Source organism: Pyrus communis, chromosome 8 (genome assembly GCF_963583255.1).
Source record: "Pyrus communis chromosome 8, drPyrComm1.1, whole genome shotgun sequence".
Classification (NCBI taxonomy): domain Eukaryota; kingdom Viridiplantae; phylum Streptophyta; class Magnoliopsida; order Rosales; family Rosaceae; genus Pyrus; species Pyrus communis.
The window spans coordinates 27570203-27594995 of record NC_084810.1 but is presented as its reverse complement, the minus strand read 5'-3'; the positions used below and the strand labels follow the sequence as shown (position 1 = coordinate 27594995).

At 37.6% G+C, this 24793-nt stretch overlaps 1 protein-coding gene across 1 annotated transcript; it reads left to right on the top strand.

Moving 5' to 3' along the window:
• Positions 1 to 10454: 10454 nt before the first annotated feature.
• LOC137742758 (L-ascorbate oxidase homolog) lies at positions 10455 to 12912 on the top strand. Its single transcript, XM_068482706.1, has 3 exons — positions 10455 to 10812; positions 10977 to 12086; positions 12275 to 12912. The coding sequence occupies exons 1-3, from the start codon at positions 10565 to 10567 to the stop codon at positions 12573 to 12575; spliced, it is 1659 nt and encodes a 552-aa protein (XP_068338807.1). The 5' UTR covers positions 10455 to 10564; the 3' UTR covers positions 12576 to 12912.
• The last annotated feature ends 11881 nt before the right edge of the window (positions 12913 to 24793 follow it).

Below are 24793 nucleotides of genomic sequence, written 5' to 3'. Positions count from 1 at the left end.
CGCCATTCCTCATCTCTCTGTCTCTTCCTCTCCCTCTCCCTCTCCCTCTCTCTCTCTACTCTCGTGTGCTCTCTCCACTGCTCTCGTTTTCTCACTAATGCTTGCATCATTTCCCTATCTCCTCACCCTGAACCTAGATCACGTCTTCTCCCTCTTTTTCCTCATCCTGTTCGATGCCGAGCCGATTTGCACGACCCAACTCAGATCACATCTTTTCCCACTCTCTCCTCGTCCTGCTTGAATCAGAGTGTCGTTGTTGGGTATACAAGGAACGCAGCTGCGATTTCAATTTTGATTGAAATTAAATTTTTGATTGTTTGTGTTTTGGGAGCTTTATCGATTCAAATGGAGGAGAATGATGTGGTTGCAAGTAGTGGAATTTGGACGGAGAGCTTTATCAATTAAAATTGAGGAAAAGTTGTGATTGGAATCTTGGAGTTTGGACGGAAAAAATGAGAGGGAAGAGAGGTTTCAGGAGTGTTGTATAACAGGAAAAAGAAATAGAAAAAAAAAAAAAGAATTTATTTTATTATTTTTATTATCCTACTTTTTAGTCTGACACTGGACCAAACACTTCACTAAATTAGTCCTGCTTAGTCTAGTCTAAGTCAGTCCAGCTTAGTCTCTGAAGCTAGTCCAGTCCGAGATAGTCTGGTGCAACAAACACCCCCTAAGTGAACTAAGGCCCTTGGACTGTATGAAGCATGGACTCAAGCTCAAAAACCCTAGGGCCTTCGACCCAAACCCTCCAACCCAGCAGACGAAATATTCCTAGAATATTCCTAGAATATTCTAAGGAATATTTCCCTGTTGACTTTTCAGAAATTTAGTCGGGACCCTTCTTTGGGTAATTTGATGTTCTGAATCCGTTTCCGACGTCAGTTTTTCCAAGTTCAATTGTTTTAATATAGTTTTATTAATTGGCCCCTTTATGTGCTTAGGGGCAATTATTTGTGACGATTCCGTGTTCGCTGGTTTGTGTGGCTCTTTAGCGGCTAAGTATCTGTGAGTGGTATGTTTTAACAGTACAAATGCACACATGAAAAGCATGATTTAATGATTACGCTTTGTGAAACATTTTACGAGATAACATATTTATTGAGGCTATTTTGAATTATTACTATTTCTCCTATAACCCATGTTCTTTATAGGATATTTGATGGATGCTGATATAATATTTAGAACATGTTTCGAACACTTCTTTATAGTATAGATGATGGATGACTTTATACTATAAAGATACTTTTCAATTATATATATGTTCAATGGTTTTGTACTTACTTAGTTGTCTCTATTCCGCTACGAGATGAGGGATAGATTCCGTCACGGGCGACAGTTACGTTGTTGGCATAGGGCCTCAAGATGGTTTTCCTCTGGCTATTAGCACAGGGACGGGGAGCTGGCATGGAGCCTGGAGGTGATTTTCCTCTAGCAATTGGCACAAAGATGGGGAGCTGGCATAAGGCCTGAAGGGATATTAGACATTCACTAGTGATTACGATATATACGAGATATGTTTTGAGACATTGCATGGCATGCTAGGTTTCAGAAAACCTATTTTTATCATGTTATATGAGTTTTCATAAAACACGGGGGTTAGTATGTTGATAATTGTTTTATTATATATATATGTGTGTGTGTGTGTGTGTGTGTGTGTGTGTGTGTGTATCAATTTGATCCACTCATGTTTGCTTTGCGCCCCTTTTAGGACTTAGAATCGATATATACAATCCCGGCGTTCAGGCATTTCTTCATCGGCATCTTCGAGTCCTCTCGGTGTAGGACCATCCTCTTATTCATTCAATTTTATATTATTTATTTTTAACATTCTAGTTAGTTGTATGCTCTGAACACGTTCCTTAAATGCATATTCAGTATATTTAAATTTATAAGTCTTATTTATTCCTTGTTCTCAGCATTTGCATTCAATAAATGGCTTCGTCACCCTTGGGTGTCGGCCAGCACGTGCCTATTAGGATATTCGAGGAATATCGGGATTGGGACGTGTCATAAATAGTTTGTTATTTTGAAGAATTTTATAGTATATTTTAGATTTTAGCAAATCATGTCTCTCATTTTCTAATTCTAAATTATTTATATAGATTCTATGAAACTTCGTTAAACTTTATGGATTTTTAACTCTTTTAAAAAAAAAGCTTATTTTTTGCTATACTTCTTGGAACTTGATTTCAATTCTACTTTATCATCTGAAACTCAAAAGTTGCTACTTTACTCTCTGAAACTTGATTTTGATATCACATTGCTTCCTGTAACTCAAAAACAGTCACTATACTCCTTGCAACTCGATTTTAATCTCATTTTGCTCCATGAAACTCAAATTCGCTACTTTACTCCTTGAAACTCAAAATGCGCTCTACATGCCTTGTTTCTATTATTCTAGAAAAATTATGCTCATTCATTTCAAATTTATAATTGGTAATATGCCGAATCTCCCCATGAAATAAATAAATAGTAAAAAAATCATCTCTCTTCACCAGCTACCTCCATTAATATTGTCACATCCCGACCCGGGCCCCCACCACATCCCGGGCTCGACTCCACTGTAGCACAATATTGTCCGCTTTGGGCCCCTACCACACCCTCACAGTTTTGTTTCTGGGAACTCATAAGAGAACTTCCCAGTGGGTCACCCATCCTGAGATTGCTCTCGTACGAACTCGCTTAATTTCAGAGTTCTTACGAAACCCGAAGCTAGTGAGCTAACAAAAGGCCTCATGCTAGGTAGAGATGAGAATATACATATAAGGCTTACATGATCCACACCCTTAGGCGATATGGGATGTAACAATCCCACATCCCAGCCCGGGCCCTCACCACATCCGAGGCTCGACTCCATCGTAGCATGATATTGTTCACTTTGGGCCCCTACCACACCCTCACGGTTTTGTTTCTGAGAACTCATACGATAACTTCTCAGTGGGTCATCCATTCTGGGATTTCTCTCGCACGAACTTGCTTAACTTCGGAGTTCCTACGGAACTCGAAGCCAATGAGCTCCCAAAATGCCTCGTGCTAGGTAGAGATGAGAATATAAATATAAGGCTTACAGGATTCACACCCCTATGCGATGTGGGATGTAACAAATACCGTAAGCAATAAGGAAATTAATGCAATCGATAATAAGATGGCTGGAGAAAGAGGGAAAAACGATGAATGTGTAGACAACGATTAGAGAGAAGGGAGAGAGAAGAGTCAGATAGATGAAACCCCATAACTGTTTTTGTTATTTTTCTTACTTTTCTTTTTTTAATATGTTATACAATATTTGAATTTTCTTTTTTTGCTTTTTTTGGTTCCAATCCATGTGACATATTTGATGGATATCTAAGTTTTATATATGTGCAATGTCAGTAACAAGGGGGCATTAATTATGTCAAATAAGTAATTAACTGTTATTTAACGGAATGCATAAAAAAAAAGTTAAAAGTGAAGTGAATATTGAGTTTGAGAGAGTAAAATGACGAGTTTGAGTTTCAATAGCAAAGTGAAATCCAAATCGAGTTTCAAAAAACAAAGTGATGACTTTTGAGTTTCAAGAAATAAAGTGAGACGAAAAAGAGTTCTAAGGAGCAAAATGACGATATTTTAATTTCATGAGGCAAAGTGAAATTGAAATTGAATTCTAAGTGCATAGCTAAAGATAAGCTTTAAAATTTTAAAATCTCAATTGAATACACTCTTTATTTATTTTGTCTTTCACAATATTATCCCTGATTAATAAATAACATCAGAAAACCTTCCTAATTATTAAGTACCAGTTTGTCCTGAAATTTAAAAAACATGGTTACCGAAAAAAGCTGGGGTCTTTGTATTTCGTAAACACCTTAGGCCATCTCCAACCGATGGCTGGCCAGATGGCTCGTTTTAGCCCTCTGGCCCTCCAAGATCCTCCAAGATATTAATATTTTAATGAACAGTACAGGGTTATATTTGCTTCTGTCTCCAACCGAGGGCCAAAGGGCCAGAAAGCTCGTTTTAGCCCTATCACAAAAAACCATTTTCAACCGAGGGTCATAGGGCCAAACATAATTTATTATTTAAAAACTACAACTTAAATGTTGTTTAAGTTTCATGTTGTTAAATGTTTTTTTTTTTAACAAATATGAAAAACTAGAAATGATTTTAATAATTTGTTAAATGTTGTTAAAAACTACAAATTTTGTAAATTAAAAGTTACAGGATTGATTTGAATTTTGGCCAGCCCTGGGCTGGCTTCATGCAACCAGCCCTCTAGCCCTCCAACCCTTTCCGATTCCGTGGGGCCCTCTCAGATTTCACAATCATCTGGCTTAGCTCTCGGTTGGAGACGATTTTCAGGCTATTTTCGATTCTCTGAACTCTTCGGTTGAAGATGACCTTATAACTAACTTTTTCCACAATTTGGGTGAAAAAGTCAAAAACCGAAGCAGCAAGCTTTGGAAAACCGTCCAATTATCGCAAGATAGGGTGAACAGTGCCACTAAATGAATTTTTCAAAATTTCAAACCCACCATTCTTCCTCTCAGCTCTGGTCATTGATCCCTCCCGTTTCTTCCCAGCTATCTGCAGATTTGTTACCTCTTTCTCCAGCTGCGATTCATCAAACCACGATTTGCAAATTACGAGTTGAAAACCATGAACTGCAAATCACCAGTTTCCTCCAAACGATCTGCAGACCCATTTCCTCCCAGCAAGTTGCAAACCACGACGCCCAGCCTCCTCTAGCCGCGACTCAGCAAACAAGATCTGTAAGTCCGTCTCGAGATCCAAAAAGAATGAAAGCCCAAAACAAATGCATGAACAACCACTCTAACTAGTACGCCGTTTTCTAGTCCAATCGCCAATTGACCTCGATCTCATTAAGAAATCTTACCAATGGCTGGCATTGCTCCTCCACCCGGACAAGAACAAGTACTCCTACCTGGATCTGGGGAAAATTTTCAGAGATGGGGTTGGGGAGAGAGGCAAGTGAGAGAGATTGAAGAGTCCGACAAGTCAGAGAGCGAGACAGAGAAAATGAAGAATCAGATTAAAAAAAAAACAAAGTCCCTTGCTTTGTTTGATCAGTCTCAACGGTTTGCATAAAAGAGAAAATAAATATTATAAATAAAAAAAAAAAATTAAAAAAAAAATTATCTTATCAACATCATACATTTGTAGTCTTTTAACATCGTCAACATCAATTTCATAAAAAAGCAAGTCCATCCCTAAAAAAGTGTGTTGGCATTCAGCTCATTTAATCTATTTAGTGAACAGTGATAGATCTCATGAACAGTAAATTGATCAAATGCTTCTCTACCCCTAAAAAATGCGCTAGCACAAAGTCTAAAAATGCGCTGGCACAAATGATCTTCACCCTTACAAAATGAGCTAGAACCCAGCCCAAAATCTTTCTTCATCGTTTTTAAATCTTGAGTTCTTACAATATCTTCTTTAAGGAGATTGTCCAAACAGTTTGAGGAGCAACAGAAAAGATTGTTGGCACAACAGGAAGAATTGTTTAATCTCGAGGAAGGTGGAGATAAGGCGGAACTTACCCAACAAGGAATTTCGCTACCTTAGGACCGTTATAGTTACTACCGCCGTTCACCGGGGCTTCGGTCGCCGACTCCTTTCGCAATGGAGGAGGATGAGGATAATGAACATAGAAAGCAGACTGTCTCACTCATATTCCCTCCGTGTCGTGGAAGTTGTGGGTTAAATATCCAAACTTAGACGTGCTGCAAACTTGGATAGAAAGAAGGAAAAATGAGGTAAATGTCTCTTGGAAGATTATTTTATCCCTAACTGTGTATTCCCTGATCATGTTTTTAGACATCGTTTTAGAATGCAACGAAATTTGTTCGACAAAATCGTAAGTGTTATTTGCAACCATGATCCATACTTTGTGCAAAAAAAAAAATGCTTTTCATGTTCAAGGTTTTCTTCTTGAGTAAAAAATTACTGCTGTCTTGCGGGTGTTTGCATATGGAGCAATTGCAGATCAAGTGGATGAGATAACGAGGATGGGAAAATCAACTGTTCTGGAGTCCCTGATGCGGTTTTGCTCCGCAACAGAAGCCCTTTATACCAATGACTACCTTCGGACACCCACACCAAGGGACCTACGAAGGCTACTGAGGAAGGGTGAGATATGAGGCTTCCCTGGCATGATTGGAAGCATTGGATGCATGCACTAGACTTGGAAAAACTGTCCAAGTGCGTGGCAAGGAGCTTATGGCGCCAGAAAATGAGCCAAAAGTATCATTTTGGAAGCGGTGGCTTCATTTGATACATAGATTTGGCATTCATTTTTTGGTGTTCCAGGAACTCAAAATGACCTACATGTCCTTACCTAATCTCCAGTCTTCCATGAACTGCTGCAAGGAAAAGCACCCAGAGTTACATATTGGGTCAATGACCATAAATACGAAGGATCGTACTACCTTGCATACGACATTTACCGAAGGTGGACAACGTTTGTCAAAACAGTGCCACATCCACAAAGTAAAAAAGAAAAGCACTTTGTACAATGTCAAGGGAGGTGTAGGAAGGATGTAGAGCGTTGTTTTGGTATCCTGCAAGCTAGTTAGGCGATTGTTAAGTCAACTGCTAGAATGTTTGATGTCAAAGCTCTTCGATCCATCATGATGACATGTATCATTCTCCACAAGATGATTATGGAAGATGAGTATGATTATGATACCATCGATGAATACGAGTCGGACACAATGAACAATTCAAGAACACGTATCTATTGTGCTCATGACATCACCAAATATCTCGTGTAAATAGACGTTATAATCAATTGATCGTTGAGTAATACACTTCAATGCAAAAGCCATACTGGCACTGTACCCGTCAAAGTGACTTAATTGAGCACTAGTGAAGATTGCAACAAGGTGAAGATAATTAAAAGGAATTTGTGATGGAAGAATAAAGTTATTGGTTTATGTAATTTTATTTCGTGTGTTTTTTTTAAGTTTATTTGGTTTCGTTTATGTAATTTTATTTCGTATGTTGTTTTAAGTTTATTTGGTTTCGTTTATGTAAGTTTTTTTTTTAAGTTTATTTGGTGTGTTTAAATAAAGTACTAAAAATATTTAAGAAATTACATTTATTACTAAAACTAAATAAGAAATTACACAAAGTACTACAAATAAATAAGAAATTACATTAAGTACTAAAAATTAAGACGAAATTAAATAAATTACTACAAATAAATTTGAAATTATACAAAGTCTGTGGAGCTAGGATATGTGGTGCTAGGATCTTTGTTGCTAGGATTTGTGTAGCTAGAACCCCATCGACTTGTTTCCGCGTCTCTTACATGCCTCATTCGCACCACGTCTTTTTTTTCCGATGTCCAAAAATGTTTTGAATTCGGAGACAATCCTACTAGAGGCTTGTTCATATTGTCACGATCTGCTTGAGCCATCCTTTCTTCTCTAAGCATCTCGTTTTCTCAATTAAGTATTTCTCTTTGTCTCTCAACCGCCACATCACATCTCTCAGTAGCTGCTAATATTGTTGCCATGGTAGCAACTTCTTCCTCATCTCTAGCCGCTTCAATCGCCATGCTCAGTTCACCTTGGTGAGCAAGTTCATCCATATATTTTGTGTAGTCATTTTTGGAATAACTCCATTTTTGCTTTGCTGCCTTTTTACCTTGAGGCCTTAGGGACCGACGAGTTGATTGAGTCTTCGGTACTTCTTCAGACGTCCTTTCTAGCACTTCTTCAAATGTGTCTTTGTCCTGTACGGTCGTGTCCAGTTCTGGTGAACTGTGTAAAGGGACACCGTGCATGACAACTTCTGGACTTGTTGGCACAATTTTGTATCTGGGACAATTTTTGACAATTTCTCAACATTCCCATTTGTTGAATGATTGTTGTGGTTCTTCAAATTGTAGAATGCTTGTGCTTATAATGTCTACAAAATGTGGGATAAGACAATATTATAAAATGCGGGTGTAACACAAATAAATAAATTAAAATATTGATGCGGGTAGAATACTGTAACATCCCACATCGCCCAAGAGAGTGGATCCTGTAAGCCTTATATGTATTCTCATCTCTACCTAGCACGAGGCTTTTGGAAGCTCACTAGCTTCGGGTTCCATCAGAACTCCGAAGTTAAGCAAGTTCGTGCGAGAGCATTCCCAAGATGGGTGACCCACTGGGAAGTTTTCGTGTGAGTTTCCAGAAAGAAAATCGTGAGGGTGTGGTAGGGGCCCACAGCAGACAATATCGTGCTACAGTGGAGTAGAGCCCAGGATGTGGTGGGGGTCTGGGCCTGGATGTGACAAATACATATAAATAAATAAAAATATTGTGACCTGATTCGCTAAACTTGTCCCACTACGCAAATTACTAGAAGCAATCGAGAGAGCGTTTTTTCCAACAAGTGAAAGATATGTTGAATTTTTCCAACACCCTTGAAGATCTTGACTACTTCTGGCGTCTTTTCCATGTATAACGCAAAATGCTTCCGTAATTCTACTCCACATTTCTCTCAACTCCATCTCATTGCCCATAATCGGGTCATAAGTGACTTGAAACCAGCATTCACACAACGTAACATATTTAATGAGCTTCCACGTAGCCATTTTTTTTCACACAAAAAGTATATGAAAGCTTTGGTAGAAAGTGTTGAAAATATTGAAATGTGGTGTAAGGTGGAATATGAGGGTTAGGTATTTATAGAAAAAAATATATTTTTTTTTTAAATTTTTTCTTTATTTTTTAACAATTTTTAATAATTTTTATTAAGTTTTATTTAGTTAATTAATCTGTACCGTTGGATTTGAAAAAGATTCAAATCCAATAGTCTATATGCTGACACGTGGCCAACAGTCATAATTCTGACTGTTGTGCCTTTTTTTAAAAAAATTTTGGGCAGAAACGTGGACCGTTGATCGCTGGATTAGACTGCCCGGATCACGCCATGTCACTAGCCATTGGATTTCAAATTCAAATTTATTTGATCATTGTAAATCTAACGGTAAAGAAAACTAGCTGTTGGAAATCCAACAACCAGAACGAGCCACGTGGCCTCCCTATAAGAGTCGTTAGTTTGCTTGCACATGCGGGCCCCGCCCGCATTTTCTTGTTGGGGAAGCGCGCTTGGCACAAAAAAAATTAAAAGGGCCTATGACGTCACACTGGCTTTAGCATGATGTCACATAGGCCGAGCCTTGACTCAGCACATTCTGGGTCGCCCTATGGGATGGCTTGGGCTGTCAGCAAGCCTATGGGTCTGGGCTAGAAGGGATTGGCTGGGTGCTGGGCCATTTTGGCTGCTGGGTGCCGGCCTAAATGTCCCTGGTGGACTTGCTCTAATAGTTTACCAAAAACTCAAATACTGATTTTTTTTGTTGAAATCAATTTTACGAAAAAAGTTTACCAAACACTCAATTGTGTTATTTTACAGTTATTTATTCTCACTATAAAAGGGAATTTTTTTTCTTTTCTTTTTAAAAAGAAAAGCAGAGTAATACCAACCTAACCTTGAAAGACCTGTTTGGTATTGCTTCTTTTACCATAAAACTTCTTCACTTTAAAGTTAAGCAATAAAAAGTGTTTGGTAAAACTAAAATATCCTGCCTATTTTAAAGTAATGGCCTCTAGGTAGCACCTTTTTAAAGACAACATGTAGGTGGCTTTTAAAAGTTTTCATATGACAATGAGTTGAGTTTTTAATGAACATTTTCAATTCTTGTAATACCTTCATTTTGTTTTTGAAATGACATTATTTATATTTCTACACACATTTTATTCCTTAGAGAACACCACCAAGATAGTTGCTACTACCATCACGATCATCACTATTAGTGTTGCCACCGTTGCCGTCACCACCACGATCACGACTTTCCTTCTTACCCGTGAGAGGAATCCACATTTCTTCCTCACATGAGACCATTTCACCGTACAAATATCTTAATTAATATAAATTGTTTATTTGGTTCATCGTCATCTACAAGTTATTCATTTTGAAGAACGTATAGCTTTTCATATTTTTCAAACAAATAAAAAAAGAAGACAATAAATTAGCAGTAAAGAAAACCTAAATTGTGTTAAGAGTTTTTTTAATAATATTGGGTGTCAGTACATTTGCCCTTAACTTTATAACGATGTGACAAACTTAAAATAAAAGTCAAGCAAATTCAGACAAAAACGAATCAAAGGAAATAAAATACATATTTGCTTTCCTCCAACTACCATCAACTTAGTTTTCATATTTCCCGTTGAAAAATTAATTAATTTTGTTAATGGTCTTGGGGAGAAAGGGTCGGAAGGGAAGGGAAGGGAAGGGAAGGGATGTGGAGACAAATGAGAGGAAGGGCGCATTGCAAGGAGCAAGAGAGAAGGGTAGGCTTGGAGACAATAACGGGGAGTTTGAATGGATAGGAAAATGTCAAAGGCAAGTATATAAGACGAAACAGATCTACTTGGGACAACAATAGCAAAAGAAGACAATCATCGTCTTCCAATTCACTACTAATACAAAATATATAGAAGAGAGAGACAGAGAAAGAGGCATCGATTTGTGCGTGTGGATGTGCATGTAATAAATTATAAAAAAGATGTCTGGGATGATGCTTATGCTGCTGCTATGCCTTTCAGTGGGGACAATGTCGGTAGTCCACTGTGGAGATCCTACCATTTTCTTCACATGGAATGTGACCTACGGAACCCTTTCACCCCTTGGAGTTCCCCAGCAAGTCATTCTCATAAATGGCCAATTTCCTGGACCCAACATCAACTCCACCACCAACAACAACGTTATCGTCAACGTCTTCAATAACCTTGACGAGCCATTCCTCATCACATGGTACGTACATTAACTTACTAGTTACTACTACTCGTGCAATTTCAGATTCGCAAATTTGCAATGCAATCCAGCCCTACGCCCTCACCCATTAATTACCAAGAAATTAATTAATAACCATCACATCCATCGACCCCAGTTATATATGTTTGATTGCATGCAAGCAGGGTGGGTGTCCAGCAGAGGAAGAATTCATGGCAAGATGGAGTTCTTGGAACCATGTGCCCCATCCCCCCCGGAACGAACTACACCTACAAATTCCAAGTCAAGGATCAGATTGGAAGCTTCATGTACTACCCTGTAACGGCCATGCATAGGGCAGCCGGTGCCTTTGGAGGCCTCCGCATCAACAGCCGTAATTTGATTCCCGTTCCTTACGCTGCTCCCGAGGATGATTACACTGTCATGATCGGTGACTGGTACTCCAAAAGCCATAGTCAACTCAAGAAATTCTTGGACAGCGGCCGCGCCATGGCCAGGCCTGACGGCGTCCTCATTAACGGAAAATCCGCAAAAGGAGATGGCAAGGACGAGCCACTCTTCACCATGAAGGCTGGCAAAACTTACAAGTACAGGATCTGCAACGTGGGGCTCAAGAACTCCCTCAACTTTAGGATCCAAGGCCACCAAATGAAGCTTGTTGAGACGGAGGGCTCCCACACCGTCCAAAACACCTACGATTCGCTTGATGTGCATATTGGCCAATGCTTTGCGGTGCTTGTCACAGCCGACAAGGAGCCCAAAGACTACTATATGGTGGCTTCCACCCGATTCTCCAAGAGTGTGCTCACCGGCAAAGGCATCATCCGCTACGAAAATGGTAAGGGACCCGCCTCCCCTGAAGTCCCAAAGGCTCCCGTAGGATGGGCCTGGTCTCTCAACCAGTTTCGTTCCTTCCGCTGGAACCTCACTGCCAGCGCTGCCAGGCCTAACCCTCAGGGCTCCTACCACTATGGAAAGATTAACATCACCCGCACCATCAAGCTCATCAACTCTGCTAGCAAGGCCGACGGGAAGCTTCGCTATGCCATCAACGGAATCTCCCACGTGGACCCTGAAACCCCACTCAAGTTGGCCGACTACTATGGAATCCGTGAGAAGGTCTTCAAGTTCGACACCATGAAGGTTGATCCCCAGTCGACACCTGCAGAAAAGATCACCATGGAACCCAATGTTCTTAATATAACAATCAAAGACTTCGTGGAGATCATCTTTGAGAACCCCGAGAAGAGCCTCCAGACATGGCATTTGAACGGATACGCCTTCTTCGCTGTCGCGTAAGTGCAGCTATGCATGCCTGCATTTTCTTTCTTTCTATCTCTCACATGCACGCGCTATACAAATATATATATGTGTGTGTGTGTGTGTGTGTGTGGATACTTCTCTTTTAAGTAAGAATAAATGTAGGGCATAAATATATATCATATTGTTAATGAATGCTTCTCTATCTCTAACTGATCGTCAGCGTGGAGCCCGGGAAGTGGACCCCAGAAAAGAGGAAGAACTACAACCTTCTCGACGCCGTGAGCAGGCACACCATCCAAGTGTTCCCCAAATCTTGGGCTGCCATCCTGCTGACATTCGACAACGCCGGAATGTGGAATCTTAGGTCAGAGCAGCCGGAGAGGCGCTACCTAGGACAACAGCTCTACGTGGGAGTTGAAAATATTAAACGCTCCCTCAGGAATGAGTACAATATGCCAGACAATGCCCTTGTCTGTGGCCTCGTCAAGGGCATGCCTAAGCCCCCGCCTTACAGCACGTAAGATATTTCACCGCCATGCTATGCCGCTTCACACTAGCTATATATGACATAGATACCAGCATGGATGGAGATGACAGCGGGGGATTCGAATAGTGTGCGCGTGTGAGACAGGAGAGATCATTACAATTTATGTATTTCTTCGCAGCTAATTTAAGCAAACAAAGTTAGGGAACGGTAAAGAATAAGGGCTGGAATGTATGCCATTAAATTTTCCTATCAGATAAAATAAAAGAGAAGAAATCCCATTAAATTTTTGTACGTTCATTTAATTTGGAATTTTTTTATCATCTCCCTTTTGTACAAGATTTTATCATTAATAGCCAAATTTTATGATTTATCCCATCATTTTTACATCATTTTTATATGTCAGTTTTCATAAAAACTTTTGAATGTAGCAGAAAACATATACGAATATACCGAAGTACCCTCAATGTTATAAACCAAAACCATAATGTCAATCTACCTTTTAGATGAGATATTCTCTTAATTTTGGTTAACCTTAAACCAAAAATGGAAGCCAACGAACAGGAAAACCAATTTGTTTCAGTTGAGAACTTGCGACATTTTGCAGTGAACAGCATAAGTAAACAATCATGACAATCTATTTGTCGCAAGAAGAAAGATTTGTTTTATTCTTAGATGGGATATTGACAATTTTCATTTACCTTGGATTAGTTTTTCAGTGAAGGTATATGGAATTGTTTATGTGTCCCACCATTACCATTGATATTGTTGTGTTTCAAAAAAATAAAAAAAATAAAAAAAATTGATATTGTTGGAAATTTTAATTAACCGCATAACTTTAAAGACCAACAAAAATTGTGTAATTAAATCGAAAGACATCAAGTTTCTATTGATTGTAAATTTGATGAAGTTCTGGTTTCATTCGTCTGGTTTTTTTGTTCCCCTGTTTTCGTCTTACTTTTTAGGACGACAGATCCTAATATTCCAATTTCATTATCCCCAAACAATTAGATTTATGTTATTACGAACTATAATGGTGATTTACCATTTTATAGATCTCTATTCAGAACATTAGTTTACAGATCACCAAGTTCGAGCATCAATCCACAAGATAATGTAATTAAACTTATGTTTTGAGGGTACTTGGGACTATTCAAAGTGACATTTTTTAAATGATGGGCTAAGTTTTGGCTATTAATGATAAAAACTCCTTTTTACATCTGGTTTATTTTGCCTATTTATTTATTTTCTTCTATCTATATATGCGGTCAATTTAGAGAGATCATCTTTATAAATCACATTTTGTAAATTACATAATATGATTGTTCACCGTTTGTCTTCTTTATTAAATCACAAAGTCTTACTTTATTGTCATGTCATGTGGTTTACAAAATATGATTTAAAAAATAAGGTCTACCTAGCATTTTCCGTACATATATAGAGACTAATGCTACACTTAACACAATTTTCATACTGTATTTGTATAACCTCTCTGATAGAGGTAGACACACAAACATATGTGGGTCTCATATGTATTAGAGAGGTGGTACAAATGTGGTTTGAAAAATGTGGTAAGAGTAACATTTCTTGATAAACTTATAGTCACAACGTGGTCCACCACCAACATCACTGATATTATTCCAACCTAACAACGTATTACTAGTAGTTGAGTTTTATCACAAAAGGCCGGGAGATATTAAAGGTGGAAACACTTATATATTAATTGTATATTATATTGTCAAATATGATCGATGTGGGATCCTATTCCACAACAAGCCCCCTCACAAGTGACCTCGCACAGGGTCACTCGGGAAACCAATCCTTACATCGAGAACCGGTCAAATCATTATACTTGTGCTAATGCACAATTTTTCGAGAACCCATTCGGTATTCAGTAATTCGTCACTAGAACCAACACACGACTTTTAGAAAACCTAGTTAGTTAACAATCAATCACTAGAGCCAACACAAGACTTTTCGAAGGCCAATTATCAGTCGGTATTATGAAGCAAGTTCAAACCCAGTAACTCGGGCCTAGAACGTGTCAATAGAATAACCTGTTTTGATTATGTTGCAGAACCACTCGCTAGTAGGGCATGACCAGTCACCCGACCCTACTGTTTATACTATGGATGATTGGTAGCTCAAATTTGTTGAAGTTTCAACTCCTTCCCCCCCCCCCCCCCCCCAACAAAAAAAATCATCTCTTCTAATACTTGCAAATGACCAATTTCCTAAGAATATTCATGCAAGATGTCCTACTACTTTAGCGACTCTCGCTCGCTCTTTGGCTTGTGAACTTCTTTGAAGGTCTTTTACAAACGCACGTATTTTTAACATGTTTTCCCACACCTGGTCCATGAAGAAAACATTTTTTTGTACAGGGTGAAGGTGCAGACACATCGTGATTGTTTGGGAGGGATCTTTATAGGGTTAAAGTGATTTGGTCGAGAAGAATATATGTGCACTCTCAATAAAAGTACCAATTGTTGGAACCAAATTCGTGCACCATCGTAGATGGTGGAGGCAAAAATCCAAATAACCTGTAAAAAAACAAACAACCTTGAGCAAGCCTAGGACCACAGTGTGTGCTGGCCAAATGCTTTCCAACAATCAAGTTAGTAAGCAAGTATAAGACTCTAACAATAGGCAAAAGAATCAGAGTGCGATGATTGCGTTACCAGAGACAAACCTTAGAATGGTGTATTTATACCAGTCAAGAGATAGACATTTTAAGGATAGAAAATCCTTATTCTAAGTCTAGATAATCCTAGAGGATTTATAGAAGTAGATATTGCATCCTCTTTATGAGTTTGATTACTTGCAATGCACGCTAATTCCTATATTGTAAAAACTCCAAAACTTATAGAGAATATGGCTGATTTTATACTCGATCAGTTCCCAGGTCTTACGAAACAAGCATGGTCATTCAAAGCGAAGTCTCTTGGACTTCGCCCACTACGCCGGAACAGGATAATGATGGCATCATTGCTATGTTATCCAACTCCGCTTGGAATTGTTGAGTCTATGACTAGACTTCTAAGGTAGCTGTATTCAATATGCCTTACTCCGACTCTGAAAAATCATGGTCCCACAACATTTCCTAAAGTTTTGACTTAAATTTCCACATTTTTGAACAAAATTCCATTATTTCCATCGAATGCAGCTGATACATATATTGATATATCCATCGATATTTTTATAAATTTGCATATCAATAGCCGCCAATAATAAAATTTTAAACACTAATCAAGGTATATTTAAAAAAAATGATGTATTTTCACTTAGTATTACAGGATATTTCTCTTCACTTTTAACTGAGATGTCCTAGGTTCGAATATTAAAAATGGCAGAGTTTGATACCAATATTTACCCACCTCATTTTTCATATTATAATGTATGGTTGTAAAAGAAAAAAATATGTATTCTTGATTTGAAAAATCTTTCAGGTTACATTCTAAAGACCATTTTGTTTGGCCTCTACTTACAAAGCCTATAACATTATTCAAACTAGTAAAGTAGTAATTGTTTTCACACTCGTTGCATGTACATGTAAGATAAAGGGCAGAGCTGACCCTGAGGGTGTGCAAAACGTGCCACCACACAGGGCCCCTCGATTTGGAAGGGCCCCCAAAATTTTATTACATGTACACATATGTATGTGATATATATTTAAATGTGTATGATAATATTAATTATGGTTTCAGTGCTAGTGGTATAGGACTTCTAACTTTTGGTGCCCAATCAAGCAAACTTATTTTTGGTGAGCCAACTTGCAATATTTCAATTTTATAGATAACAAAATTGAAAAATAATAAACAATAAAGAATATACAACATTAAAAGAAGGGTGAAGTGCCTATTTAGGCCATAAACTATCACCTTAGTGAAAATTAGGTCCCTGAATTATTTTTTCGGTAAAATAAGTCCCTAAATTCATAAAAATTGCTAATGTCATCCCTACTATTATATTGAAAGTTGTTTTATCCATTTTTTTTGTTAACTTAAGTCAACACACTTTAGAGTGTAATACCGTCATTTTCTCGCTTATAAGCCCTTAACATTTCATATAGGTTTCAAATTTAACGTCTAATTTACCCTCCAAAGTTAATTTCATACACTATTTATTTATGATAAAATTACCAATCTATCCTCCAATGTGTATCACATGCAAGTAATGTAACTTAAATTGATGGAAGATTGAATATAGTAACTTTGAATCTAATATTAGGGATGTAATTGGCAGATTTTTATAATTCAAAGACTGATTTTTTTGAAGAAAAAAAAATAGTCTAAGGACCTAATTTTCACTTAATTGATAATTCAGAAACTAAATTGACAATTCAACCTTAGAAGAATGAAGGGCCTCCATCTAATTTTTGCACAAAGCCCCTAAATACTCGAAGTGGGCCCTGATAAAGGAGTTCAAATTTTGTTTATAGGACAACATTCTAAAGTGCTCTAGTTCATGAATACTCGAATTCATACTTGTTTGTAATAACACAGACACTCATCCCTGATAAGCTATAGCCTATATATAACACAAACATGTAAGAATTCGTAATTTTAAGGTTCTTTTTTGTCAATTTCCAACACCACCATCTAACCCGCTCAAGTTACACTCTTACTTATTACTAATGATTAATAATAGGGTAAATTACATTTTACCCTCTTAAGTTTGAGTGTAATTGCAACTTCTTACAATATCTTTAAAACATTTCAATCTCATACACAAACTTATATTTTGTTGCAATTTCATATATTCATTAGTCAAACCGTTAATTTGATCGTTAAATCATGACGTAGCAAAAACATAACCCACATATTTTCATGATGTGGCATATAAAAAATAATTAATTATAAAAAAAACTTAAATACAAATTTAAATAAAAACAAAATAAAAGGGGCTCACCCCCTCTTCTCCCACATGGCACAGGGCTTCCATCTCCTCCAATATCCATAACCACTAGCGCACCCACCCTCCCAATCCTTAAACCCTCATTCTCTAGTTCTCCCAATTCTTCTGATTCTTCTTCTTCCCCAAATCTTCGCAAAAAATCTCTCTATTTTCGCTCTCAATCCGAAAAAAAAAAACCCAGAAATTTCATGGATTTCGAAATTTTATTTCCCAAAATTCCAAACCATCATCTTCTCCGCGTCAACCTACTTGCAAATCTGAAAAGAACCCTCCCAAGTTTCCTCCTATCTTGCTCCGCACTTACTTGAACCAGCACGATACCCACGCCGATCTGAATGTCTGCACCGAACACATAATTAAGCACAGACTCCCGATGGCCACAACTTCTTTTAGATCCGAGTTTCCAATGCCATCTCTTCCTGAATTGGGCATCACGGTGGGATATCTAATCCACACCCACCCCTTCCACCTGATGTAAACCTTCCCCTTCCCTCTGTTCCCTCCGATCTCGACGAGCTCCGCTGTTAAATGGTTAAGCAACTGATTGCGCCATAGTGACATCGCCGGAGCCAACGGTGGTGAGGCTTCTGAGGATGAGGAGGGCAGCATCCAAGGCTCTATTCGGACAGCGGGGGTGCTAAGGGGTTAGAATGGAGAAGAATGCAAATTACTTGCCGTTGAAGATTGAGGGTAACAATGGTGTGACGTCGCCAAAGCTGGTGAGAGGGGTCGAAGACGTCTGCGGACACGATCTACTCGCCGTTAAGTGAAAACCTGGTGACAATGACGGGTTAGGCGTGCTCGGCGTAAACGACGACGTCAAAAGGGGAGACATGGTGGTGTTGGAAGAACGATGACAGGACAACAGGAACAAATTTGGGTGGGGTCCACTTTATATTTGTCACGTCATTATTTAATGGTAAATTTAAACAGAGTAAGTAACAGTTCTATAAAATTGAAATGAAATAGTAGTAAATGTATGAGATTGAAATATTTTAAAGATGTTATAAGAAATTGCTTTTAAAGATGTTGTAAGAAATTGTAATTAACCTCAAAGCTAAAGAGATAAAATATAATTTACCCTTAATAATATTGTTAGGGCATTTTTGGCCATTGTTGGACTGTCGTAAAACGAAGGCCTTTTTGTTCTCAAGTAGAATCAGGCCATAGCATCCCTAGGGGAATACTTTATTGTTTTTCTTACATATATCTTGTATTTGTTCCTAGCAGGTTCAAATGAGTATTGGATCCTCTAATATTAATGGATAAAAGAAGGCGTTGGAATTACTTATTTTCCATTCGTAAAATAAGGGATCAACATCTTCTTAAGAGCAAGTCCATCGGCTCAAAGGAATAAGACCAGCACAAGTTACTTAATTTACAACAGCTCAACCAAGGGAAATAAGGCACAAATATTAAATTTAGAACGGATCAACGAAGCGGAAATGAAACAACATCGAAGCAACAAATCCCCATCACAATGGGTTAACGGCCCACCACTAGCCCTCATCATTTCATCACATCATGCCAATCAAACAAATTAAACCATATTTCAATATATATACGTCAAATCTCATTTCATAAACTTAAATCAAAGGCTAAGCATAAAAAAATAACAATTCAATAGGAAACATATTTATAACACCAAGTCATATCCACACAGGATAACAATTATGAAAACAAGGTAATCACCAATATCACATATATTAAAGTCACTCACCTGGAGCCCGCGCTAATGCACCCTAGCACGGGAGTCAAGGCATCACGTTCTATCACCGCATGTGGCCGAGTCCAATTTGGTCGGGAAGGCCCTCAAAGTGGCTCGCACTTGTCAAAACCCTAAGGTGGGTGTTCTTCAATTCGGTTTCCTTGGTGTTCCAACGCCCCAACCACCAGTTGGGTCTAGTTCCGAGGTCCAAGGGAAGTTGATTAAGGCTGATGGTGAATGGTGATACTCACCAGAATGACGAATCGCCGTCGAGAACCCCTGGGTTCTCCGGTGGAGTTCTACTCGAATTAGACCTTAAAAACCCTTGATTTTTGGTGGAGATGGAAGGAAGAAGATAGTTGAGCAAGTTACAGGTAAGGAGATAGGAAAATCAGCTGAATATGGAAGAATTGGCCTGAAATTGGCCGGTTTGAAAATGGGTTGGTGGAGCACACGAGTCACGAAATAGGGAGGGAAAAAAATGTTAGCTTCTCTCCTCCCTAATTGGTCCTTTATAACCCTCTAAAAATCTGATTAGTCCCCCTTTTTATTAAACTAACTTAACCTTTAACCCATATGCGGGAATGAAATAATTCCCACAATCTATAGTTCACAAATTCAAACGTCCGTAACTAAACCGTTATAATTTAGACTTGCAAACAGCTTTCACTTATGCGTTCGTGGGTTCAAGATCTATTCGAATATGTTACTTGTGACCTCGAAAGGTCAACGAATTTTAGATAATTACCTTCCAAACTTCAAACTTTGTAACTATTTTAATTAAGATCTAAATCCAAATAAATAAATATAAATTCTCGAAAAATAATATAAAATCTCAATAATATAAATACGTAGATTATAATAATGAAATTCTGGAATGGAATTTCACATCTGAGCTATTGGATTTCAATCTTTTTCAAATCCAATGGTCCCGATTAATTAAGTTAATAAAAATTAATAAAAAAAATTTAAAAAATTTATTAATTTTTTCTATAAATCCTTACACCACATTTCAATGTGAATGCTGGGTTCAAACAACTCATGACCCGATTACGGGTAATGAGATGGATAAGCGAGAAATGTGGAGTAAAATTACGGAAGCGTTTTGCAATGTACATGGAAAAGGCGCCAGAAGTAGTCAAGGTCTTCAAGGTCGTTGGAAAAAACTCAACGCATCATTTTCTTGTTGGGATAACGCTATCTCTCATACTTCTGGTAATCTGCATAGTGGGACAAGTTTAGTGGATCTTGTGACAATATTTTTATTTATTTATATGTATTCCACTCGCATCAATATTTTAATTTATTTTTTTGTGCTACACCCACATTTTATAATACTGTCTTATCCCACATTTATAGACACTACAAGCCCAAGCATTCTACAATGCAAAGAACCACAACAAATCATTCAGCAAATGGGAATGTTGGCAAATTGTCAAAGATTGCCCCAGATACAAAATTGTGGCAACCGGTCCAGAAGTTGTCATGCACGGCATGGGTTTACACAGTTCGCCAGAAGCAGACACGGTCGAATAAGAAAATGACACATTTGAAGAGATGGAAAGGACGCTTGAAGAAGTGCCGGAGACCCAGCCGACTCGTCAGTCTCTCAGGCCTCAAGGTAAAAAGGTATCAAAGAAAAAAGGCAGTTCTTCCAAAAATGACTACACTAAATATATGAACGAACTTGCTCGCCAAGGTGAACTGAACATGGCGCGGGAAGCGGCTAGAGATAAGGAAAAAGCTACTATTATGGCAGCAATATTAGCAGCCATTGAGAGACGTGATGCGACAACTAAGAGACAAAGAGAAATACTTAATCGAGAAAATGAGATGATTAAAGAAGCACTTAATCGAGAAAACTAGATGCTTAGAGAAGAAATGATGGCTCAAGCAGGTCATGACACTATGAACAAGCCTTTAGTAGGACAGTCTCCTAATTCAAAATATTTTTGGACATCGGAAAAAAGAGACGTGGTGCGAATGAGGCGTCCAAGAGATGCGGAAACAAGTCGATGGGGTTCTAGCTACACAGATCCTAGCAACGAAGATCCTAGCACCACATATCCTAGCTCCACATACTTTGTATAATTTTGTATTTATTTGTAGTACTTTATTTAATTTAATTTTTATTTTTAGTACTTTATGTAATTTCTTATTTATTTTTATTAATAGATTAAATTTCTTATTTATTTTTAGCACTTTATGTAATTTCGTATTTATTGGTAGTACCATATGTAATTTCTTATTTATTATTAGTACTTTGTGTAATTTCTTATTTATTATTAGTACTTTATGTAATTTCTTATTTATTTTTAAAACTTTATGTAATTTCAAATTTATTTTTTGTACTTTATTTAAACACATCAAATAAGATTATATAAACTCACCAAATAAAGTTAAAAAAAAAAACACGAAATAAAATTACATAACCTCACCAAATAAACTTAAAAAAAAAACACACACTAAATAAAATTACATAAACTTAAAAAAATACACTTTATTCTTCAACCTCAAGCTCATTTTAATTATCTTCACCTTGTTGCAATCCCCATTGATGCTCAATCAAGTCACTTTGGCGACTTATGTGCCAGTATGGCTCTTGCATTGAAATGTTCCGCTCAACGATTAATTGATTGTAACATTCATCACATTCCAACGGCTCGTGTTGCATGGGATCTTCGGCCTGGTCATAAGCATAGTAGATACGTGTTCTTGAGTTGTTCATCGTATCCAACTCGTATTCATCGACGACATCATAATCATACTCATCTTCCACAATCATGTTGTGGACAATAATACACGTCATCATAATGGATTGAAGAGCCTCGACATCAAACATTCCAGCAGTAGCCCTGACAATCGCTCAACTAGCTTGCAGGATACCAAAACAATGCTCCACATCCTTCCTACAGCCCTCTTGACACTTTGTGAAGTGTTTTTCTTTTTCACTCTATGGATGTGGCACTGTTTTGACAAACGTTGTCCACCTTGGGTAAATGTCGTTTGCAAGGTAGTATGCTCCGTCGTATTATGGCCATTAACCCAATATGTGCATCTTGGTGATTTTCCTTGCAAAAGTTCGTCGAACACTGGAGATTGGGCAAGGACATTTAGGTCATTCTGAGCTCCTACAACACCAAAAAAAGCATGCCAAATCCATGTATCAAATGAAGCCACCGCTTCCAAAATGATACTTTTGGCTCATTTTCTGTCGCCATAAGCTCTTTGTCACGCACTTGGATAGTTTTTCCAAGTCTAATGCATGCAGTCGATGTTTCCAATCATCCCAGGGAAGCCTCACATCTCACCCTTCCTTATAAGCCTTCACATGTCCCTTGGCGTAGGTTTCTGGAGGTACTCATTGGTGTAGAGGGGTTCAATTGCAAAGCAAAACCGTATCAGGGACTCCAGAACAGTTGTTTTTCCCATCCTCGCGATCTCATCCACTTGATCTGTAGATGCTCCATATGCAAGCATTCGCAAGACAGCCGTAATTTTTTGCTCAGGAATAAGACCTGGAACATGAAAGTATGGAACATGGTTGCAAATAGCACTCATGATTTTTTCGAACAAACTTCATTGCATTCTAAAACGACGTCTAAAAATATGATCAGGGAATATGCTGTTGGGAATAAAATAATCTTGCAAGAGATCTTTACCTCGCATTTCCTTTTTTCTATCGAAGTTTGCTATCTGACCCACAACTTCTATGACACGACGGGAATGTGAGGCCTTAAGTCTTCTATGTTCATCATCCTCATCCTTTTCCATTGCAAAAGCCTCATCTCCACCTTCCTCGAGATTGAACAATTCTTCTTGTTGTGCCAACACTTTTTTCTTTTGCTCATACAATCTCCTTGACAAAGACATTGTAAGAACTAAAGATTTAAAAACGATAAAGAAGGATTCAGAGCTAAAAAATAAGGATTGAGTTTGGTGTGTGAATGAAAATGGATGTAGGGATGCAAGGGATATGGACAAAAAAAAAAGGATGATGTTATGGACTATGCCACGTGGCACTACGTGATTGGTTGAAACTTTTATTGAAATCGTGGCTAAATTATTGTAAACAGATAGTGACACGTGGTGCTTCGGGATTGGTTGAAAATCTTATCGGAAATCTATCCATCAAATAGTACGTTCGGATAATGACTCATGGCGTGACAAGATTGGTTGAAAATCTTATCAAAATCTTGGCTAAATTATTGTAAATAGATAGTGACACGTGACACGTCGAGATTGGTTGAAAATCTTATCAAACATCTATCAACAAGATAGTACTTTCGGATCATGACCCGTGAAGTGACAATATTGGTTAAAAATCCTATCCGAAATTAAAACTACATTTTTTAATTTATTATTTTATAAAAAAACTAATAATATTTTAAATGGGCTGGGTGCCAACGCATTTTGTAGGGGTGTAGATCATTTGTGCCAGCGCATTTTTTAGGGGTGGAGATGCCTCTGGCCTATTACTGTTCATTGGGGTCTATCACTGTTCACTGAGTGAATTAAATGGGCTGGGTGCTGGAGCTTTTTTTTAGGGGTGGACTTGCTCTTATGTCTTATGTTTAAAAGCATAAGCTCACACCCACCGTTTTATTTTTACTTTTTTGCTTCTCTCTTAAATATCACCTTTATGTTTATTTTTATGGGGTTTTATTACTCTATTTTAAGATCACACCACATATATCTTTATTATGTACCTAAAAGGCTAAAACTCTCACCTTTTTTTAAAATGGCATTATTTAATGTTCAAATTAATTAGTTTATATAATATATAATAAATTATTTAAATCCGTTTTGTCCGTCTAGGTGTGTATATGAGCATTACTATCCTCTTCACTCTAGTATTTTTTCTAGTTGTAAGATGTTGTCTCTGTAATCCAACAATTCATTCATTTATTGATTGTAATAAGTAACATTGCAACAATAGAAAAGTGATTGGAATTCGATGTACTGGGTAGGGACTTCTCTTTCAGATACAATTAGTTGAAAAATTAGATTATGAAAACTTAACAAGTGCATTTGCATCTAAAAACGCGAGACGATTAATATTTGAGTAATATTTGTATATCTTTCTTCTTTTGATATTAATGTTTAATGATATTTGATGTAGAAATAGACATTTCATGTATTTAGTGATTTTTTTTTACACATATCAATGTACAAAGGGTCAGGAGTTAGAGAACTCTAGGGCTTCATTTTGAAGGCTCGCATAGGGCCCCCAAATTCTCAGGCCAGCCTTGATTAGAGTGTTAGTCTCTTAACTAAAAATTCGTGAATATTGATATATGAATTCGATGATGTAAAGTAATGGTCATTTCGACTAATTCCGTCATAACTTTTATAAAAAAAAGGTTTAAGGGTACAAAAATGGATAAAAATTCTAATGGAGTTAACAAAAAGACCATTATTCTATATTATAAAAAGTTCAGAACCAATACTTACAAGTATTTAATTCAAGCAATAAAACTAAAATTGAACTAGTGTTCAAGGGCTATTGCTACAATTTTTTCGGAAAAGAAAATGTAAGGGCGGGCGCAATGCAAGGGACAAGAAAGAAGGGCGAGCAGAGAGACGATTCCGGAAAGTTAAATTTTAGCGGTAGAAAAACTGTGAAACAA

Coding starts and splice junctions, on each gene's coding strand:
- LOC137742758 (XM_068482706.1), top strand. CDS start 10,565: ATGTCTGGGATGATGCTTATGCTGCTGCTATGCCTTTCAGTGGGGACA. Junction 10,813..10,976: donor GAGCCATTCCTCATCACATG/GTACGTACATTA, acceptor GCATGCAAGCAG/GGTGGGTGTCCAGCAGAGGA. Junction 12,087..12,274: donor TACGCCTTCTTCGCTGTCGC/GTAAGTGCAGCT, acceptor ACTGATCGTCAG/CGTGGAGCCCGGGAAGTGGA.